The sequence below is a fragment of the Ambystoma mexicanum genome, chromosome 12 (genome assembly GCF_040938575.1).
Source record: "Ambystoma mexicanum isolate Mex_15411 chromosome 12, UKY_AmexF1_1, whole genome shotgun sequence".
Taxonomy (NCBI): domain Eukaryota; kingdom Metazoa; phylum Chordata; class Amphibia; order Caudata; family Ambystomatidae; genus Ambystoma; species Ambystoma mexicanum.
Window position 1 is genome coordinate 1,219,436,444 of NC_090936.1, and position 21,491 is coordinate 1,219,457,934.

Consider the following 21,491-nt stretch of genomic DNA (forward strand, 5'->3'; position numbering starts at 1 on the left):
GAGTCAGGACTCGAGCCTCTAGAGCCTGGCATCCTCTTCAAAAGCCCTCATGGGGCCAGTCCTGGCGCCAGGCTCTTACCCCATTAACAACAATGTGCTTGGGAACTACGTTATTGTATTGTCAGCCAGCATGAAGGCATCCACATAGCTTGGTTCCTAGGAACCAAGCTATGCAGTCTATTGTTTTGGGTGTGGTAGCCTAGGTACTAATTTACCTGGACTATTTTGTTGGGGCTATTTAAACCACACCCGAGCAAGATAACACGCTTCGCGTTACTTTGCAGCTTGCAACGTTATGCTCACTGTGTCCAGCTATTCCCTCGAATTTCGGAGAAGCAGAACCTGCAAGGAGACAAAAGGAACATCATTAGCAGCAGCATCTTACCTGCAGTCTTCATCTTTAAACACTCGCAGCTCCTGAGAACAGCTTCCTCAAATCTGCACGCCTCCCGGATAGAACAACCTGAAAGAGGAAGATGGAGGCAACATTAAAGAAAGCAGTAGAGACATTTACAAATTACGAACTGCTTAAACGGCTTACCTGGCTGGTCGCCTCTCGGCTGGCACCACTCCGGACATTCCACTCACGCTGACGAACACTGCGACCTACAAGGAAGGAAAACACAGGTTAGAAAAGGCAAGACTTTGCAGCGCTGCGCATAGCGCTTACTTACTGCATCATAGCGCTCTTAATGCGCCATCATTTACCAGCAGGGCTCAACCAAGCCAGTTCGCCACGCTGAAGCTCTGCATATCTAAGGGAGAAAAAAGAGGCATTTTAAACAAAGAAAGGCATGCAGGATAGCAACAAAACTAAAGAACAGCAATAAGACCTACCTGAACAATATCAAACGGACCGGCGTCAGTGAAGTAACTGGACCGCACTCGCCCATGAAAGACAACGCGCCCCTGCAAAGAAGGCAGGACGGAGAGCACGCCTAATTCTACCACAAGGTGACGAGAAGGCGCCAGAGGGACTGAAATCATAAGGGGGTTGAGGGAGGATACTTACCCCAGTCGGTCAGTCTTGAACACAGTCCTCCTGTATTTCCAGGCAGAACCTTCCCCGCAGACCACATCAGGACAAAGCTGAGAAGCATACCAGCGAGTAACCCGGCTGGGTGGCGTACCTGTGGATACCAGGTGAGCGTAACATGCATTCAATTGAAACTAATTAGTAGATATCCACTCACTAACCTCTTCCAAGAAAAGTTTGACCCTAGTAAAGGTTTCCTCAGTCACTGATTTTGATGAAGATCTGGGTATCGTCAGCATAGGAATGGTAGCTCATCCCAGGACGCCTCAAGATCTCCATCAATGGTTGAAGATATATATTAAAGAGTAGTGGTGATAGTGAGGACCCCTGCGGTGCACCACATCCTATGGTAGTAGGATCTGAAATGAAACCGCCAAGTTTAGCCTGCTGTTGACGATTCGACAGGCATGATTTAAACCATTTAATGGCGTGCTCCGAGACTCTGCCAACTGTCTCCAACAATCGAGCAAGATGATGTGGTTTACTGTATCGAAGGCGGCGGACAGGTCTAGTTTTACTAACAATGAGAGTTCACCCCCCTTACAGGCAGCCTTCATGCTCTTCCACTCAAGCATACAGTGGGCGCTCTCAAGGCAGTGGAGATTATTGGAGGCGCTGCCCGCAAGGCAGATCATCTCGCCCCAAGCATTCCTGAACAAGCCATTGCTCCGGGCCCCCATTTACGCACCCCAATTGGAGGCCGGCTGGTGAAGTTCATCAGCACGTGGGAATAAATCACCACGGACAGATGGGTGCTGGATGCTCTGACAGGGGCACACCTTGGAGTTCCAACGCAGGTGTCCTCGTATCCCTCTGATTCAGCTGCAAAAATTACACAGGCCACAGCTCCTCCAGCTGGAACAGAAATGTTCTGACGTTATTGGACCTGGAGGACGCCTACTTCCACATCCCCATTCACAGAAAGCACTGAAAGTTCCTGCGATTCGTAGTTCAGCATCGGCACTACCAGTTCTAGGGTCTGCCTTGCAGCCTGAAGTCAGCCTGAGGGTGTTTACGAAGGGCTAGCCTTACATATACCCCTACCTGGATGACTGCTTGGTGCATTCCCGCTTACAATCTCTGGCAAGCGAACATATGGTCAAAACCGTAGGTCTGCTGGCAGAGCTGGGGTTCTCCATAAACTATCCAAAGTCTTGCTTGAAGCCATTTCGGGACGTTCTTTCTGGGCGCACGCCTCAACCCTTGTGCAGCACTTGTCCTTGGCCCAGCCAGCGATAGTGCGGTCCATCAAGTCACTTCTGGGCATGTAGTAGTCGTCCTGCATCAACCACTTTCGGCTCTGCAGATTGCGCTTGAGACCTCTCCAGGAGTTCCTGAATGCAAGTGTTGGGGAACTTTATGGACAAGATTGCCCTCAACAAAGCGTTCTGGCAGGTGATGCAGTGATGGGCTGTTCGACAGCACCTCGTCCAGGATGCTCCGTTTCAGGTTCCTCCTTAGCATGAGATGGTCACCATGGACGCCACTCTAGAGGGATGGTACGCCGCCAGTTGCACGCCAGAGACCTCTGGCAACCAGAGGAAAGGGACCTACACATCAACCTCCAGGAGCTTTGGGCTGCTTTCTGACCCCTCCATTCTTTTCTGCCGTCATTGTTGAAGGACAAGCTGGTGAGGAACTTCACGGACAACACCACAAGCATGTTCTACATCCGGAAACGGGGGGGGGGGGCTCGGTCTCCGGCACTCTCCAAAGAGGCCCATGACTTGTGGCGATGGGCCATTCATCGAGGCATGTTCCACGTTCCGTTTCACCTGGCGGTAGTCGAGAACACCAGCGCGGACTCGCTCAACAGGGAACTGCGTTGTTGCCACGAGTGAGAGTTTCGCCAGGACCAGGTGATTCTGCTGTTCGACAAATGGGGACATTCTCTCTTTGTGCCAGAGGTTCGCCATCAGGAACCCGCAGCCCAAGAGCATGGGGGGCGCATTCTCGTTTCCGTGGACGGTTCCTGTACATGTTTCCTCTCCCACTTGTTGCTGAACAATTACAGTAAGATGTTATGTCCCTCAAAAAACTTGCTTTATGAAGACCTGAACAATATGATAGCTTCAGGATTGTTACCTATATTATCCAAATTCGTAAAAAGAATTGATGACATTTTAGATTTGGCTACTGTATCTAAAGAAGATCTTATAGCTTGCTTACCCTCTAATAAGCGGAAATTACAACTGTTGAGCTGGTGTCTCCAGTCAGATCGGATTGGCAAATATAGAATTAGCTTCATTTAGAAGGAAACTGGGTGATTTACCCAGTTATATTCTCCAGTTTCCTTGTTTGGCTGCAAGGGGTTTATACCTGCGCTTCAGATTAAATCAATTTTGTACCAATGATCCTATATTTAATTCTACCGCATGTTAGGGAGAATTCTCTTTAGGCTGAATTTCCTAACCTAGTGAGTCCCCCAGCAGCTTTGCTGGATTTCTGGAGTTTGTTTTTTTCTCCTGCCAAGAGTGAGACTCTTTTTCTCCCACTCTTGGACATGATTTATGGTGTTCCTTTGACTGTTACTGTGTTTTATGGGCTATGGGGTCCTTTACTCCATAGGGTCTCATGTGTTTTTACTATGTGTGTTACACAGCACCCTCCGTGCAGTGACACAGGGTGTCATAGTGACACCCAACCATAGACTCCATACCCTGGGACTACTGTCTCCCAGGGCATGTAAAGTCACCATTGGCTTTAATAGTCCCAATATAAGGACCGGGAACCAGTACAAACCCATCATATTGTGGATGTACTGGTCGGGGCAATTCGATTGCCCCGGGGTCTGTTAGTCGAGGGGGCATGTCTCTGTCCCCCCTGATCGAGTTTTGGCTGGTGGCAGTGGATACTACTTTTTATATTCGACCGCGAATATAGCCCTATGGGATTTTCCCATTTTTCGAGGCTACCAACTTTAATTATTTAATTCTCATAGCCTCGAACATACCGCCGGTTTATTTAATTAATATTAATTCGCCGGTTGGTATTTTTTGCCAGGACTCGATTCAAAAATGGCGTTTGTGTTCCCTTCTGTGACTCCAACCCAAGTCGAGCCCTTTGTTCCACTTTTTGGCGAGCTTCTCAGAAGAAGGAAAAGTCCTTACCTGCTAAATCCGCATCCCGGAGACATCTCGCCGACAATCCTGAAAAGGAAGACTTTTATTTAAAAGCTCATCGCGTCGATCGCTGCAGCGCCGCATTCCACTCACCTTTACAGGGCGCCTCCATGTTCAGCAGCGATCATCCGGATTCGCAGTCACGCCCCAGCGCCTAGGGAGAAAAAGACCAGAACAAAAGGTGAGAGAGAGAAGGGAATAAGGAAAGCTAAATCTCCATGTTAAGACTTACCTGTTGATTCATTCCCTCTTCATTTCGGGTCCGCGCCGCATCCTGGCATTTCCGGACCCCGGCCCCTAAGGGGAAAAAAAGACATCGGAGTTAATGAGCGAATGAAAAGACATTACCAAAAAACGCTCATTAAAGACTTACCTGATTTCTACAAGGATTTCACCTCTCAACTCGGGTCGGTGCCTGTTCCCCGGCATTCCGTACCCCGGTCCCTATGGGGAAAAAGACACTAGCATTAGTACATTAATGCATGGACACAAGGGGAACCGCTTATCAAAAAACTTACCTGGAAGCCAAGCAAGTTTGGTTCTCACCAACCCGAAAATCCAGTGAAGTAACTGGATACCAACGCGCCCCTGCATCAGAAGCAGGATGGAGAGCTCCTCCTTCCAGACCCTAAGGTGAGACGCTACGAGGAATCACAGAAGGGTTTCGAGGAGGGTGAGAGGGGAAAGTGGGAGGCCGATTGCATTACCCCGCAGACAGTTAATCCCCTATTTTCGCCTACAGAAGGATACTTCTGCGAGCCAGACAAGCCAGATTTGGGGGTCCTGTCCAGTCTGTCTTCCGAACCCTGCGCATCACCTTAGAAGAGGTCACAGCAGCGCGAACCAGACCAGCGCCTCCGTGGGAGTCAGGTGAGCGTTACAGGTGGAGCTTAGAGAGACTGCTGTCATTGGTTGGGGGCAGTTTTAAAGTGAAAATGAAACTGTTTTTCTTTTACCGAGGATCCCAGCCTGACTGGGAATATTCATGAGCATGTGAATCCATGTAAGACCCATGCTGGAGAACCATAGTTACAGGTAAGTAATTAAAATCTTCCCCAGATAGGGTTGGCCTTCTAAAATGTAGGCCTACACAAAGCCATCTAACTTCCCAGTATTGCCATCTAGTAAATGTTGCTTGATGAATGATTTGCTAACCTACAGCTACTTACCTGTTTCTCATCTGAATTCCTCTATCGAACAGAGTATTGCTACAGAAAATATTCTACTGTATATGTTGTGTGTGAAACGTTCCTTACCTGAATTGCATATTGATCTTAACATTTCCTCTGTGTATATGATAACCATATTGTTATAACTACAGTGTGTAAGTGTTTCCTTGACTATAGGGTGTACTCAAACGTGTTTGTACTCAACTACAGCCCTCCTAGACCAAGCCTTGCTCCTCGGCCATAGCTACCAAACCTTTTGGGTAGTACAGGCCAAACCTAAGAGTTGAAGCCCTGTGGCTCTAAGAGGGAGTTTTCTGAAGTCCTACCACAGGCAGACTTTAGTTCAACTCCCACACAGCCTCACCCAACATAAGACACACTGACGCAATGTGCATTGAAGCTTCTTTTCTAAGTGTCTGTTTCTTCTTGTCTTCATAGGAAGCTTGTTCGTAACCTGCCAAGCGGTAAACACGCTTCTGAGCTTGGATGAGTCTTCAGAAATTCTCCAATTGGTGCCGCCAGATCGTGTAAAGAATCTTTTAATGTAAGTTATCTCTGCCCCTGCTGCGTCGGCCTGAGTTGTCACTTTTTCCCAGGACTGTTTCTTTGGACGCAACAGCCTCATGTAATTGCCCAATCACCCGCTGTTGCCCACCTGTTTGGGTGACAGTTTTTTCCATTTCTGTTCATCTTTTTTATCAGGTTTTAGCATGTTACTTCATTTCACAAAAGTATAGCCAGATCCAACACTACCTGGAATCAAACGCAATCCTAGGGAAGAGGCAATCTGGATTCCGTAAGGGACACGGAACTGAAACTGCCCTTCTAGACTTAAAAAACTAAATCACTAACATCCTAGACAAGGGCAAGGCCGCCCTCCTCCTCCTCCTCGACCTATCAGCAGCATTTAACCTAGTAGATCACGACACTCTCACCAACCATCTAACACACGCAGCACACTTTTCCAAGGACGCGGCCTCATGGTTAACTTCCTTCCTCCAAGGCAGAGCTATGAAAGTCTTCTCCAACATAGCTCATGCTGCACCATCCATCATCCACTGTGGGGTTCCTCAAGGCTCCTGCACGGCACCAACGCTATACAACCTCTTTACCAAGCCCCTATTCGACAAACTGGACGCTATGGGGATCACCTACACGAACTATGCTGACGACACACAGATACTTCTGCCCCTGACTGGTAACTATCATCAAGACTCCACTTCCCTCCAACTAATCTACTCCACCATACAAGCCTTGATGGCCACCAACGGCCTCTGCTTGAATGGGGACAAAACTGAAATCCTCATCTTAGGCCAGAAGCCCACCCTTGCCAACCTCAACCCACTCTACACTAACTTTAACAGAGACAACTGCACTACCCCAGTCCTATCATCAGTTAAAACACTAGGTGTTCACATAGATGCCACCCTATCAATGGATAAACAAGTAAGTGCAATAGTCTCGGCTTCGGCACTGAGCACTAAACTCATCAATGCAATAAAACCGTTCCTTACAAAAGATAACTGCCTGTCCATCGCTACCGCCACAATTGGAGCCAAACTGGACTACTGCAACGCGCTCCTAGCCGGCACCTCCAAGAACAACCTAGCAAGGCTCCAAACCACCCAAAATAATGCTCTTAGAGCAGCATACCTAAAAGAGAGCACATCACCCTAGCCAGGAAAGCCGTCCATTGGCTCCCAGTCAAGGATAGGATTGCTTTCAAAATCCTGACCACCACGCATAAATGCATCAACCTCACAGCACCATCCTGCCTAGCTGGCACACTGTCTAGATCCCAATCCACAAGAACAACCAGATCCACATACGCCAACCGTCTCATCATACCACGCATCAATAGATCCAAGGCAGGAGGTATAGGCTTCCCATACCTGGCACCAAAGTTTTGGAACGCACTGCCCATCAACCTCAGAGCAGAAACATCCCTCCTCTCCTTTCGGAAACAACTTAAAACTGCTCTCTTCAACTAACTTGTGCACCTGACCACCGCTACTATCTCTATGTACAAGTACTCAAGCATAACCATTACCCAATGTAGCCAAGGGTACAACTGCCTGTAACTAAGTTTAAGAAACACTGTAACCAGCGCCACGATGCCTTTGGTCTGTTGTGCGCTTAACAAATGCGAATAAATAAATAAATAGCCACTAACGCCTAAACCTCTAGACAGAAAGTAGATGGTTAAACTTTTCAAGGTTTACCTAGTGATGGCTGAGGTCATGCATTCAACGTCCCCTCTTAGGAGGGGAGGGGAGGGGAGTGGGGTGGGCGAGAATACCGGCTAACGCAGGAATGTCCTCACAGAAGTGTCATGAAACTAGAGTGTATTTTACAAGAGGTGCTTTGCAGCAGGTGATGCAGGTTCCAAAGATCGGCGTGTGTTTGACACTTTCTTCCCGGCGCAAACCTCAGGATCTTTACAGGTCCAACTGGATTCTGTGTCTCAGGGAATCAGTGGGAGGGGCCGCCTGGCACCCGAGTGCCTTATCTTGTGCGGCTTATAACCCCCTGAGTTTCTGCGTGTTCCAATTGCTTAACTATTCATTTTTTGGCATCTTCTATTATAAATTCTGGCCCATACTTTTAAAGTGAGTTGCATCTCTTTTAATGTACTACATTTATTTACCTATTTCAATAGATGAATTACCTGTTACCATGCAAGATTCAAAACCCATTTAAAACAAGTCTTTACCAATTACAGACAGTGAGCACAATACATGCACAAGATAATCACAACTTTCTAACCCACAATTTAAGTGCATTTTGAGGACAAATTATTGCAGGAATCTGTCTAAATAATACTTCATCGTGCATACAAAATAATCAGTGCCTTGTCCTTCTAGAAAGCGGTGCAATTGCAAAATAAATAAATGTCATGCCCCTGACATGCCTACCAGTAAGGTGACAAACCTCTCCCAGTCTGTTTCAAAGTGTAATTCCTCTGGGATACAGTGTTGATAGCACTGCCACTTAACACAAGGTCTCATTATAGTTTCGACTTCTACCGACTAAATGGAGAACCAGCCTTGTCTTCTTCAAGGCAGACAGATCTTGAACTGTGCCGATTCTACAAAAAACAAGAGTATACTTAAATTAATAAACGTCACTAGCTAAACCAAATGCTCACAGGCTGAATGATGCTGCAGGTATGACTTGTTTGTACTCTGATGATTTTCCATTCATTCTTATTTCATGCTAAGAGTACCGGACAATCTGTGTACATTTGCATTGCTAACAAATGCACAAATTATATTCAGAATAAATCTGCTGTGAATTACCTTCTGTTTTTCACAGCTTATGAACAGGGGAAACTAAACGGCTTATCCGTGTATATGGAGCGCTTCATAGCGGCCTCATTGAAGGCTGTTGCAGCAGTTTCTACGTGTAATGTTGAGAGAGAAATATCAAGCAATATGTATCCTATTCTCCTACTATTCATAATACCATGTCTAAGATACAAATAATACTGAGTACCACCTGGAACTACCGCTGACTTCATTCATTCTGCCTTCGTCATCGCCATCTTGCTTTCCTTTGCAAACTTGCACAACCGAAACGTATGTGAAAAGTCACGTGTGAGCAAGATGAACTCTACCTGACTTTCCCAGAACGTCAGAAAGGACTAGAGCACTCATACGTTTAAGTGTTAGTTCCGGCACTTTCTGAAAGGAATAATACCCATACAGTAAGTGGAAAATCGATGTCAATGGACTAAACTGTTCATGCACAGAAGTATTTAAATTATTCCAAAACAAAGTGGACTTAGGCAAGGGCTGAAACATGCTTAAGTATGGCATCCAGTGTTAAAAATTAGACTTTGTTTCAGAAACACTCACTGAATTTACAAAGGAAAATAAAGTGTGAGAAACCTCGTGGTTTGGTCGATATTAGACTGCTTACAGGCAGTGCTAGTTATCAACTGAGAGGTCAGCAACAGCAGTTTCAGTGCGCCAGAATTCGGGGGGTTGCAGGGGTAAGGGGGAGGGTTTCTGAGAAGACCACCAGTGGAAACCCTCTCCTAGTTTTTTATTTGGGTTGGGAATCTGGTAGTTGCCAGGTCTCATTAGTTCAGAAGGTTCCTGGGGGGTCGGGCAGGTAGTTCTAGGAAGAGGGGACGTGGATAATAGAAGTGTGCATGTGTGAATTTGAACTTGGGCTTTTAAGTAGATTTTCCTCGTCTTTCTTCTATCCAGATGGTTGAAGAAGTGAAAATCTCGTGGCACAGTCCTTTTAAGGTGCTAGCCACAGTTAGTAGCAATTTGCGGTAAATAGAAAAGTGCACAAGGAAACTATCACAAAAACTGTAAAAATCCCACAGCTTACACCAGCTTGTTTTAGGCACCTTATTAAAGGGCCCAAAAAGCCATCAGGTAAAAAGCTATAAGGATATAAAGTATCCTTTCTGCACTTCACTCTAAGGTGATGAGTGCAATTGTAAAAATACAAGAATTCCAAAAGAGAGACAAAGTCTCCCAGTGCTGACAGTGTTGGGGACTAGTCAGTTTCCCCAATGAGCATAATGGACAAGGCAAGTAAAGCAAAGGCTTCACTGACCGGAAAAAGTCAGGACTGGGTTAAAAAATGAGCAGAAAGACCTGGGGTACCATAGGAATTTATGATGGAAAGCTGCAAAAAGAACATCTTCCCGAACAGCTTGAAACCATTTGAGGACTGTACTTTATAAGATTGTGGGAAGCTGTTTTGTGTTGAATCTAAAGAGTATTTTCTATTTCTGTGAATCAGATTGCTCGCATTTGTGGCAATGTGTTAAGACGGAGTTCTAGAATCTGGCCTGGTGGACAGATTTTAGAAGGCCACCCTAGTTATAGTGAACAGGGGAACTCTGAGAGGTTAGCCAAAACCCAATCAAGGTAAACATCCAAAACCCAATCAAGGCTATTCTCAGGATAGTGTGAGTGCAGTCAATGACCCTCAATGAGTCGACGCAGTAATTCAATTTAGACAGGAATGTATACAAATACAGAATTTATTCTAGGCCTTCTACACACACTGAAAAATGAAACTAGCGGGTGATCTTATCGCACAATACTCCATAATAAACATATATACATTCACCAAAGGTTCATAAATACATGCAAATGACGTATTCCACACAGACGATTAGCACAATAATGCTGTAATGATGGAACCCAGTCACAAGTGTATTTCCCTAAGTTTAGAAGTCCAAACGCTAAGATGAATGATGCCTTGCGCCCAGAGGTCACAAGAGCTGCAATGCTTCTCACCAGAATGAGTCTTTGCAGGTAAATTCTAATTTACTTGTGTTGGTAATAGTTTAAAGTATATATTCAACAAGGTAAGTAATTGTGTTTACTTATCCCCATGACTCAGATTTTCCCAGATGACTTGATGGGACCAACTGGGGGTCGCTGGAGGTTTGATTTCCTGCTGTTGGCTCCAGTGAGAGGTGCCCAGGAGCTGCAGGTGCAAGGATTCTTATGGTCAGCTCCAGATGCAGGTTGCAACCCCTGGCACTGAAGATATGCAAGATTCACCAATATCGGCCTCTTCAAGATAACTTCACAGGACAGGGGTAGGCGAGTTCCTGCAACAGTCTCTGCACGCAAACAACAAAAGGCGTCCTTCCAGTCATGGTTGTAGAAGTGCTTCCAGGACAGGATCCCTTGATACAGAGACGCTGATATATGGAGGGAATGTGTTAGGGAGTTTTTTCCCAAAGTACCACTCAAGGTAAGTAGCAATAGTACAGCAGTCAGGATTATCTTGGGAAAGAGAGAGGGCTGTAGGAAAGTACAAAGAACTTGTAACATGCATATAGTCCAAAGGAACACTTGAACACTCTAATGTTATATCAAAATAATGGTTAAAAACACACACACGCACGCACACACACCCCTTCAGAAAGTTAAGTACTGTCACAATTTTCAAACACAATGTATAACCAACCCAATCCATCTGGTAAGTAAATCATGGTGTAATGGCAGCAGGCAATTCAAGGTAAATATGCACCACTTTATAGTGATAGGTGTTCTGAAAGGGCTAGAGTCTGTTTCTAGAGACCACTCTAAACCTGTAGGATCCTCTACAGAGAATCCTACTGTAAGTCCTAATGTTAGCAGGGCAACCTCTAACAAAGGCACTTCAAAAACGAGAATCATACTCTACCATTTCAATTCCAAATATAAATCCTTGGACCCACATTGCTTCTGAGGAAGAGGTGGATAGGAACATTGGAAGCCTCTCTAGGCCTTTGAGGACTGGTAGTTCTCAAAGCTGGTGGAAAACCAGAAGCTTAAGTCTAAGGCTAAATATCTTGAGACTGTTGGGTCATCTACTGGAGACTCAATGTTAAATCCCAGTGTTAGGAGGGAGGCTCCTAACCAAGGTAAACTGAGATCTCAGAGGAAGTGGAAGCATGTACCATGCGTTGCCACTACTACTCCAACTAAGATACCCGAGACTCAACCTGATGCAGAGGGTGAGAAGGTGATTAATCATTGATAACCCTGTAGGTCTAGAGGACTTCTTTATAAGAATCCCTTGAAAAAATCTATTGCCAGTTCAGAATTTGTAACACCTGCTGTGGGACTGTTAATTCAGACCCCTTCTTTTAAGAAAAGCAAATTGCATAGCAATCAATACAGGTCCTATAGTTTGCTAAAGAAGAAGAACTATTCAACTAATCTCAGAGTTACAAAAAGATTTCTGATGGACTACACAGTAGGTTTAACCGACTGAGACAAGAGCTCCATCCAGGAGAGGATTATATCCTCCTGTCCCTTAGGAGGGACCAGAGGCAGTTAAGATTTTCATATCCATGTTAGGCAAGATTGTATGTAGTAATGCTGTGAAAGACTACACCAGCCTTGTCCTCTTGGCAATAGATACCCAACTTTCCATTGAGAGTCATCTAAAGTTGCCTCTCTGGCCAATCTAGTCTGCTCCTGCTTCCTTTTACTGGGAGGCCTGGGGGTGCTTGAAACAACTCCAAGAGTTTTTAAGTCATTCACCAACAAGACTCTCCAAGGCATCTCACTTTGTACACTGACCGGTATTCTTATAGTCATATTGTTGCACTGGATGATAACTGGTAGTCTAGGAATCATCTTGAGTGGGCCCCCAGCAAGTTTAGTGGGAGCCTTGGGTGCCTTAGCAACATCCTCAGGCTTGAAGACAGTTTCATTCACTACTGTAATGCTGGCCCCAGTGTCTCTAATGGCAGGGGGGGTCTCATGCCCATTTACAAGTACACTGTCCTTGTAGTATTCTTTGGTGTTGTCTGGAATAGTTATACATATCTACATTCTGCTGTTCCAACAGACCCAGGGACACTAAAGAATCACTGGCTGAGGCACCCATGGGGTCTTCAGCCAATAGTTGAGTTACCACTTGCCATATGAACTTTCTTCTTCAGGGATGAAGGCTAAGGAGGCATTGTGGACCCCTGAAGTTAACCCTTGCATCTGGGATCCCCTTTCACATGGCCAGATGACCCATAAGCATAACATTTACCAAATGTTTTGTGGAATGGTGGCTTCTGCTGACCTCCCTCTGGTTTAGCACCATAGGTTTCACTAGTCTGACCTGGTTTCCCATGGGGCTTTCCCTTATGTTTGTGGCCCTCTTTTGGATGGTTAGAATGAAATCTCTCTGTTCCCTCTTTCTTGTGCTGCTTCCCCTCATCCTTGTGAGTGGTCCCAAAATCCCTGTGAGAGATCCTGTTGGCCACCCTCTAGTCAGTAGCCTTTGCTTACTTCTTGGGATCAATCTCTTTTGAGTCCGCCAGGTGCTGTCTCAGCTCAGGAGAGCAGGCATCAAAAACAGATTTCTCATTCCTTCAAAGGTGTTCACTCTGTAACCCTTAGTAGCTTGCTCCCTACCTTGGATTTAGGATTAGATAGGCGTTCAACCATCCCATTGAAGTTCAATTAACACCCTTGAACTGTGATCACTTGTCTGTCTTCACTGTTTGATACCATGCTTTCCTTACACCGCGCAATACTTTTGGGATTTTTGAGATCGCTTTTTCAAACCTCACCATCAAAGGTTTTGCTTTTAGTGTGTGACAGTGTTTTTTAAAAGCAGTGTAATGAAAGTTGGTCTACTTGTTTGATAAAATGTGTTATGTACTAGGCATTTGCCAGATATTGCTATTAGATTGCCATGTACTCGCACCATTTTGTATCTGCTTTCATGATATTCCCATCCACTTCATGTCCCTCTGCGCCCAAAACACATCCTGTTAGAATCTTTGAGATAGCTTTATCAAGCTTCACCATTAAATGTGCTCAAAGTGTTTGACTGTGTTTTTTTTAAAGCAGTGTTCGGGAGTTAGTCTGTTGGTGTGATATAAATGTATTAACCAGGTCTGTCTTCTGCGACTCTATGTGTTGGGAAGTAGCTAGCCTCTTCCCGCAGCCCCAAGCGCTTTAGAATTAGGCAAGGCCTCTTTTAGGCGCTATCTAGGCGGGAGGAGGGGCACTAAGAAGTCGCTCATGCAGACAGACATGGGCAGGCATTGAAGAAGGCAGTTATTGTTGAATATAAGGTGCAATTGACTATTACCTGGATATATTTGTAATGTCAAGATCCTATGCATTGTAAAATCTTAGTACGGTAGATGCAAAACTCCCCCTCCTTCCCAAGAATGTGTCTTGTGCTAAAAAAAAAACTACAGGCTTCCGGAGTGCTCGCTAGCACTGGCACACATTAAGTGACTGATCAACTATCTACTGTCTGTCAAGGCCCATGCAGGCTAAAATGGGATTCACATGGTCGGTACACAAAATGAAGAAATGGGTCATATTGGTATTAAGGGTGGTGGAAACCTACAGGGCTCAGATTACCTGAGTAGAATGAATGGAATATGGATAGAATTAATGGAAATTGTTTATAAATGTTTAGGTTTTCCTGGGTCTAGGCCGCAAGGTTTGTAAAAATCTGCAGAGCTGCAGTGTGTTTCTATGTAAGGTAGCAAAATGTAGAGCAGCATGTTCTGAGAGAAACCACTGATGACGAAGAAAAGAAGGCTTTGGAGCATCCCTTGTATGGAAGAAGGATGGATTGGGATGAAGCCATAGCGCGTATCCAGTGACGCTACTACAGCAAGACCAGACTATATAAACTCCTTCCTGGGACAACTGTGGCAGGAGAAAGGAATGGATGAGGGACAGGAGAAGACCGTTCAGGCAGCAGAGTCCTTTGCTACCATCCTCATTTTTGTAAGATTAAACTTGTTATCCTTACAAGATAGACATTTGGTCTTTTTTCCTTAGAGCGTAATTGGGGACACCCTTACAATTAGGGACATCCTTACATAAGCACTATGTGGGTTGGTTTAGGCTTGTGTATATGTATTAGCAATTTACCAGTGTAAGGGTAGCCCAACTTACATGGGTACCGCTTCATTATACGGTTAACCCTAATCACACTCACACCAGATGAATGCACCACTCTAGGGAAACAGTAGTTTATCCCAGAGAAGGTATTTAAATCTTGTGGAAATCTTAGACTTCCCTGGGCTACTGCACCAAAGGTGCGTTGTGACATATTGTAAAAAATGATGCCTATGAAGTTTGTCAGACTCCACAACCAAAAGAAACTCAAAGCTCAGAAATCACATTAAAATACATGAGAGAGTGGGAAATTAGCAAATTTCTGAGAATTCGCCCTAACACTTATACCAAATGTTGGGTTAACTATTGCCAAGAGGAAGCTGGTGCAGTCTCCCACAGGGTATTGCATACAATCTTGCCTAACAGAGCCTTAGCCTGCATGAGCTTTTTGACAGACAGCCAATAGCTAGTGTGCCAGAGCTACTCAGTGACACAACACTGCATGAGCTCTGCGATCTAGTGCAGGCCACATTCCTTTTGGCAGAGTCCCTTCTTCTGTCATGCGTTGAGATTTTAAAACTAAATATAATGTAACATTTAGAAATGTATTCAGCTAATAGTTATTTACACCTTATAGTTAAATAATAAGTGCCCATCTTCCCCCTGGTCTCTTGTAGTGCCTAGAAACAGTTAAAAGAAGTCTTGCCTAATTCTAAAGCGCTTGGGAATGAAGGAAGGTGCTAGTTCCTTCCCAACATTCCCCCCTTTCGTTATTTCTACAGTGACCAACTCATCCCCACCCGACATATCTTCAACCCCAGAAATATTAGTTTGAGTTTTGATGTTTATTGTATGGCAAGATGTTTTAGATCCCCCAATTGATACCATCAACTTTGCACTATTAGGGACTATATTACCACAACATCGGAGACCCAATTGGCACGTGCAGAAGAGGACCAAGAAGAATACGATAACGGGAACCCGTTTTTTTGCTGCTGCCTGCAGCCATGACGGGACCCAATCAAAGGCAAGCGATAGGCAATCTGTGTTCTGAACTCCACCTTCTTTCTTCATTTGAACACCTAGATTGTGTACCGTCTCGATGATGTGTGATAGTGACCCATCTCATCATTCTACAGGGGTACAAAAGTGCAGCAGCTGCTTCCCAGCTTTTTGCACCCACTAGGCATTAGCAGCTGCTTGTGCCCCAGGAGCCAAAAAAGATTAAAAGAAAGTTTCTGCTGAGCTAAAAAGTCGATACTCATCACGTATTCCTCTGAGCAGTGCAGAAGTCCGTTGAGACATAGTTTGATCTCTTATTTCTTCCCCGCGGTTGAAAGTGCTCACTCCCCAAACTGCCAATACAAACTCAGAATAAAAGACACATCCCAGTAGGGAATGAGACTAAGAGAACAGGTTGCAAGGTTGTTAAAGTTTTATATGGTATTCGGCATCCAGAGAACTCTGCTGCCCTGTGAGCTCTCTGGCAAACATTACATTTACAATGGGTTATAAGACAAAAAAGTGTCATCAGTGATGTCTTCTACAGGGGTTACAAAAAGGCAATACTATTGGTTGCAAGGCGACGATGCATAGGGGCCTGTAGGTGCTGCTTCGTCTGGATTGGCTGCTCCTTTGGCAGGAGGGTGAGCCTCACGTGGTTCGGCTGGCCTTGTCCGGGTGGGGTGAGAGTCGGGTCACGTAGGAGATGCGGTTGAAACTAGCTAAGGTGGCATGAGTAATTATTCTAAACGTACAATAAACAATGACCATCAATATACCTTTCAGTAAATCATAGAGGCTTACAAGTTGTACATGCATAACTACATCATTTCACATTGGGTCACTCGTAGGGTGAAGGGTGTTGGGGTCTTACTTTCTGCAATAACCTGGGGACTGGGTTGGTCTTGCACATCTGTGCGAAATGGGGGGTGGAGTGACACATGTTAATTTAGGACAGGATATACTGTGGCAGAGGTCTGAGTTTATTGGGGGCACTCAGGGAGTGGCCAGCACAGTGGGGTCGGGGGGGGCACACTCTGTTACATCAAGAGAATACCTTCGGAGGGCACAGGGTTACCCAAGCAGTAATTTTCCAACAGCGAGCGTGATGGGTGAGGGAGCAGGTTTGTGGAGATGGATGAGCTACAAGGCATGGTTCAGGCTGGTTCACACACAGGACAGTGATCTCAGAGGAAGAATAGTATGACTCACAGTATTCATTGTTGCATTTAGCTTCAGTGCATCTGTGAGAAAGGGTCTTGGGCTGCACAGAAATGGTGGGGGTGGTTGGTGCTCGCTGTGCGCGGCGCTGCAGAGGGGAGAGGAGACGTCGTAGTGCCGAATCGCGGCCTGGTCCAAAGATGAGTCGAGGGTGCACAAAATGGAGTGCAAGTGTATCTTGCAATAGTCCCACCTCTGCTGCAGCTGAGGTCTTATTTCTCATGGTAGCAGAAGGGCAATGGAGGCGTCCCCCACTAGTGCAAGAGCAAGCAGTTCATCTCGTGTAGAATTAATGGGGGGGGGGCTAATTCGCCACTTCTTTCCTTACACCGTTGAAATCGTCCTTTTTCTATTCTTCCAGGATTACTAGTAACACCGAATGCCGGGTGGCCAATGAACACTTGCCCCTCCAGGATGTTGTTCATTTTCACTAGATATGAGCAGATCATCCACGTACTGGATGATTGTGCGTAGCACCTGACTTCAATGTAATCTGTACTGGGGTCAAATCTCTCAGTAACCCACCATCGGGTGGATTAATAGTCCATAATTGTGCTGGCACATATCGCATATCCTCCTAAAAAAATAAAGACAGGGTCACCACTGCCATCAGGGGGCACTGTACCTTCCTATATTGCACTGTGATATCATAGGGGATGCAGATTTCCAAAATGCTATCCCCATTTACCTCACTGTCCTCAAATAACTCCTCATCAGCCATTTTTTTAATTGCACTGTCGGGTCTACACATAATACTGTGCGCCACTAACACCCGTCCTGGTTTGTTCCAATCAGGACTACTCTTTTTCCGACACTACTAGTCTTTGCAAATCTAATGACAAAATTGTCCCAGCCACCATCTTGGGTGGACCATGGGTCGGAAAATAAAATCTGTGGGCACTCCCCAACATTTTGTCGCAATTTGAGGCGCTGGTTTTGCTAATACCTTGATGCCATAGAAAAATATGTCCGGGACCACAGGAACTCCAGACTGCTGACTCCCTTGCCATTGCATTGATTATTACCATTGCTCGAGCTACACACATCCCTGGAGTGGAACACACTACCCCTTGATCTGTGAATGATAGTTATATTTAGTGTACTGTAGGAACAAGGGAGGCGTCCTACTCTCCACAAAGTATATGCAATGATTTTATGCACAATTAATCAAACCTTTATGAAATTAAGTTGATCAAAAACATGTTTGTATCACTGAAAATCTGTTAATACACACATTTTTGTTACATCCGCCCATTTTATTTGGCTGTAGATATAAATTAAAGTTTAAAGTGCATCTAAACAGTATACACAAAACAAACAGTACAACAACTCCATCTGATTGAGCTTATACAAGTTAATAAATGCAGTCAAGCGTGTATGGTTGTATTGACGCTGCTGTTCTATTCAGCAGAGAGGATAAATACAATACATAATTCAGTTAATGAACAAGTCCTGTATTGATGTGTCCGTTAAGGTACGTAAGCAACCATAAACTCATGAATCTGATAATGTCACAATACTGGCAGTCATATTGTGTGCACCCTTCTAAAGGTACTTAGCTCGGGACATGAGTTGAAGATGTGTGATATCCATAACACCTTCTTGTACGCACTGATGTCATAGTGCGCTCACCACTAGCATACGTAAATGTCCATAAAGCCTTGAGACCTGCCTGTTGATAAATAGGTGCAGGATCCCAAGTGTCTAGTGTGAGCTCCCACTAGGGATAAAATGGAGACCTGGGTGTAAGGTCTACCGAAGCCTGGCAAAAAGGATGACCATGGGACTGGTCGACGTCTAGATTATGGGTTAGATGTTCATGTGGTCTATAGTAAGTGCAGTCCCCTGGGGGGGGTGCGATGACCACTGACGTTTTGCTCCTCTGGATAAGAGCCTTCTTCTAGGGCCAAGTATTAGGTCTCCCTAGAGGTGGGACATATAAGGACAGAGTGATAGGCATGTAACATGGTGGTTTATACACAGATAACAGCAAAGTGCAGCTAGTCCTGCACTCCTAAGACTGACCTTAGCTTGAGCTCCTGAGTGATCGGCTCACAAATGGTGGAAAGATGGATATTTCTTTTATGTTTGTAAGAGGGAGGAAGCATCCTCACCCATGCAGGCAAAGTGAATGGAAAGGAAGGCTGGTGGAAAAAGAATTTGGACAGGGTGGGACTAAGACTAGTGTGTGTGATTGTGGCAGCAATCATATGCTGTCACAGACAGTGACTTTGGTAGTTAACTGTAATTGTGGGGGAACGCATTCAAGGCTCCATGTGCAGTCTCTGTGTGGATACAAGTGCTTGCGGCGAGGGCTGGCACCCTATCGGGACGGGGACAAAATCAAATAATGCCAGTTAGAAACACCTGGTAATCGATGTGCAGCATTGTGTGTGCCCTGGTTTAAGTGAGCCACATAAATACCTGAAATGAATTCACGCTACAGAATGGCGAGTCGGCTGCTGTTAGTCCAGACGTTCTGCTCGTACTGCGGGCAAGGGAGCTGTACGTTCCGTGTTAGGTGCACATGTGCTAAGGAGTAGAGGCTGCGAGCACTGCACGTGCGCATTGGTGGCGTCGTTATGTCGCCATGGTCATCTCTCGAAAAAAGCAGCCACACTTGTTCTCCTGTATTAGTAGCGTTGGTGTGAGTTGGCTGGTGAGGGGTACTTCTGTGGTAGCACTAAATTGGAGCTGGATGGCAGCTAACTAGGCTGGGTCGGAGCTCGCACTGGGTCCCGTAGTCCAGCATGGCAGTGAAACACTAAACTGGATGCTGAGGATGGAAATTCCTGGACGTGGTATCATGATGAAGCAGATGAGTGGGGTGCACAAGTACCTGTAGCCTGTGAAGGTAACGTGATAGGGGGGCACCGGAAATGTACTGGGGTGCAAAAGCGTGACACTAAAATGTGGTGCTACTAAGCAATATTGGAAGCCACCAGAGGCAACAAAGCTCTCATGAAAAAGTAGAGGTGACCTGTAAAGGTTGCGCGAATCGGGGACTTAGTGGTATTAAGGTGGAAATAGGTACTCTTATATGTGATGCTGATTGGCAATATTTGAAGCCCACGGAAACGATGAAGCTCACATAGATAGGTGGAGAAAGGACCTGAAAGGCTTGAACCTGCCTTAAAATTGGTGCACATGAAACTCAGCAGACAAGATGGTAAAGTCACGTATGGTGGCCTCAGGTTAGGGCTTCATTAAGTCCTTTGGTGGTGGCCTGAAGTTTAAAAATCCGCCATGCTTCTTTAAAGTTAAGGGCATTAATGATGTTGGATGTGTCTTGCTCTCTGTCAATCACCCACCATGTAAACATGTCTGGTCCATGCTGTAATTCCATGAAGTGGGATACAAGTGGTGCCGTATGAGTTTTGCAACAGATCCTAGATCTGTGTTCCCCTATCCTCTTATGTACCGGTCTAGATGTTTGACCGACATAGCGGTGACCACATGGGCATTCAATCAAGTAGATAACATTAGCTGATTTGCAATTTGAGAAGTGTCCGAGTTGCCATTCTTTCCCTTAAATGGGGAAATAATTCAGTTTTTTGTTTTGTCTGCATGTTGTACAACTACCACATGGATGATGCCCCGAATCTCTTGCATGTTCCAGAAGGTGGATCTGTCGCTTTTGCGCCCAGTTCTAGCATGTGTGAGAAAATCCTTAAGATTCTTAGATCTTCTGAGTGCCATCCTGGGTGGTGGTTCCGCTGTGAGGCGAAGTTGAACTAGGGGCCAGAATTTCTTGATAAGACCCTTAAGTTTTGATGTGGACGGGCCAAACGTGGAGACACAAGCCATGTTTTCATTGGTGGTGTCACGTTGTTTAGGTGTAAGTAATGCTTCTCTGGGTGTATATTGGGCTCTCTTCTTAGTATTTTTAAGTAGTTTTTTCGGATAGCCCCTGTTTTCCAGTTTGTGTTGTAAAGTGGTGGCATGTGTTTTGAATTCTCTGATTTCAGTGCAATTCCTGCGTATCCTGAGGAATTGACCAAAGGGGAGATTGTCCCGTAAGTTTTTTGGATGATGACTCCAATACTGTATTTCTGTCAGTTTCTTTTTTTTAAAATAGAGCACTCTAGCTGGTTGTCCCTGGAGATGATGTTGAGATCCAGAAAGTTAATGTTCATGTTACTACTGTTTATGGTAAACTTTATTTCATGGATACATGCATTGATCCAGTTGAAGAAGCTGTCTAAATCCCGATTCTTTCCTTTCAAAATAAAAATGATAAAATCAATGTATCTGTGCCACAGGAAGATACTCTCTCAAAGGATTGCCTGTTTTGAGCACATAGCTTTGTTCATACTCTGCCATATAAATGATGGCAATGCTTGGGGCAAAGCCGGCTCCTATTGCTGTCCTGCATGTTTGTAAATGGGTCTCATTGAACGAGAAGTAGTTGTTTGTGAGTGCTAGATCCAGCAGTTCAACAATGAAGTTGATCGGGACCCTCCTTTGGGGCATGTGTTGAGTGAGGTGTTGTCTTATGCATTCCACTGCACTGTCTTGCGGTATGCTGGTATATAGACTTTTTATGTCCATAGTGACCAGCTGGTCCTCCATTTGGTTAAAGGGCTGATGTTCGAATATGGAA

At 45.2% G+C, this 21,491-nt stretch overlaps 1 protein-coding gene across 1 annotated transcript in view; it reads left to right on the forward strand.

The window, feature by feature from the left end:
• Positions 1-21,491, forward strand: part of UTP20 (UTP20 small subunit processome component) — a 1,390,303-nt gene that overhangs the window by 379,498 nt on the left and 989,314 nt on the right. The window contains exon 15 of the mRNA XM_069629877.1: positions 5,766-5,871. Within this exon, the coding sequence (XP_069485978.1) occupies positions 5,766-5,871 (106 nt within the window). The remainder of the gene's footprint in view (positions 1-5,765; positions 5,872-21,491) is intronic.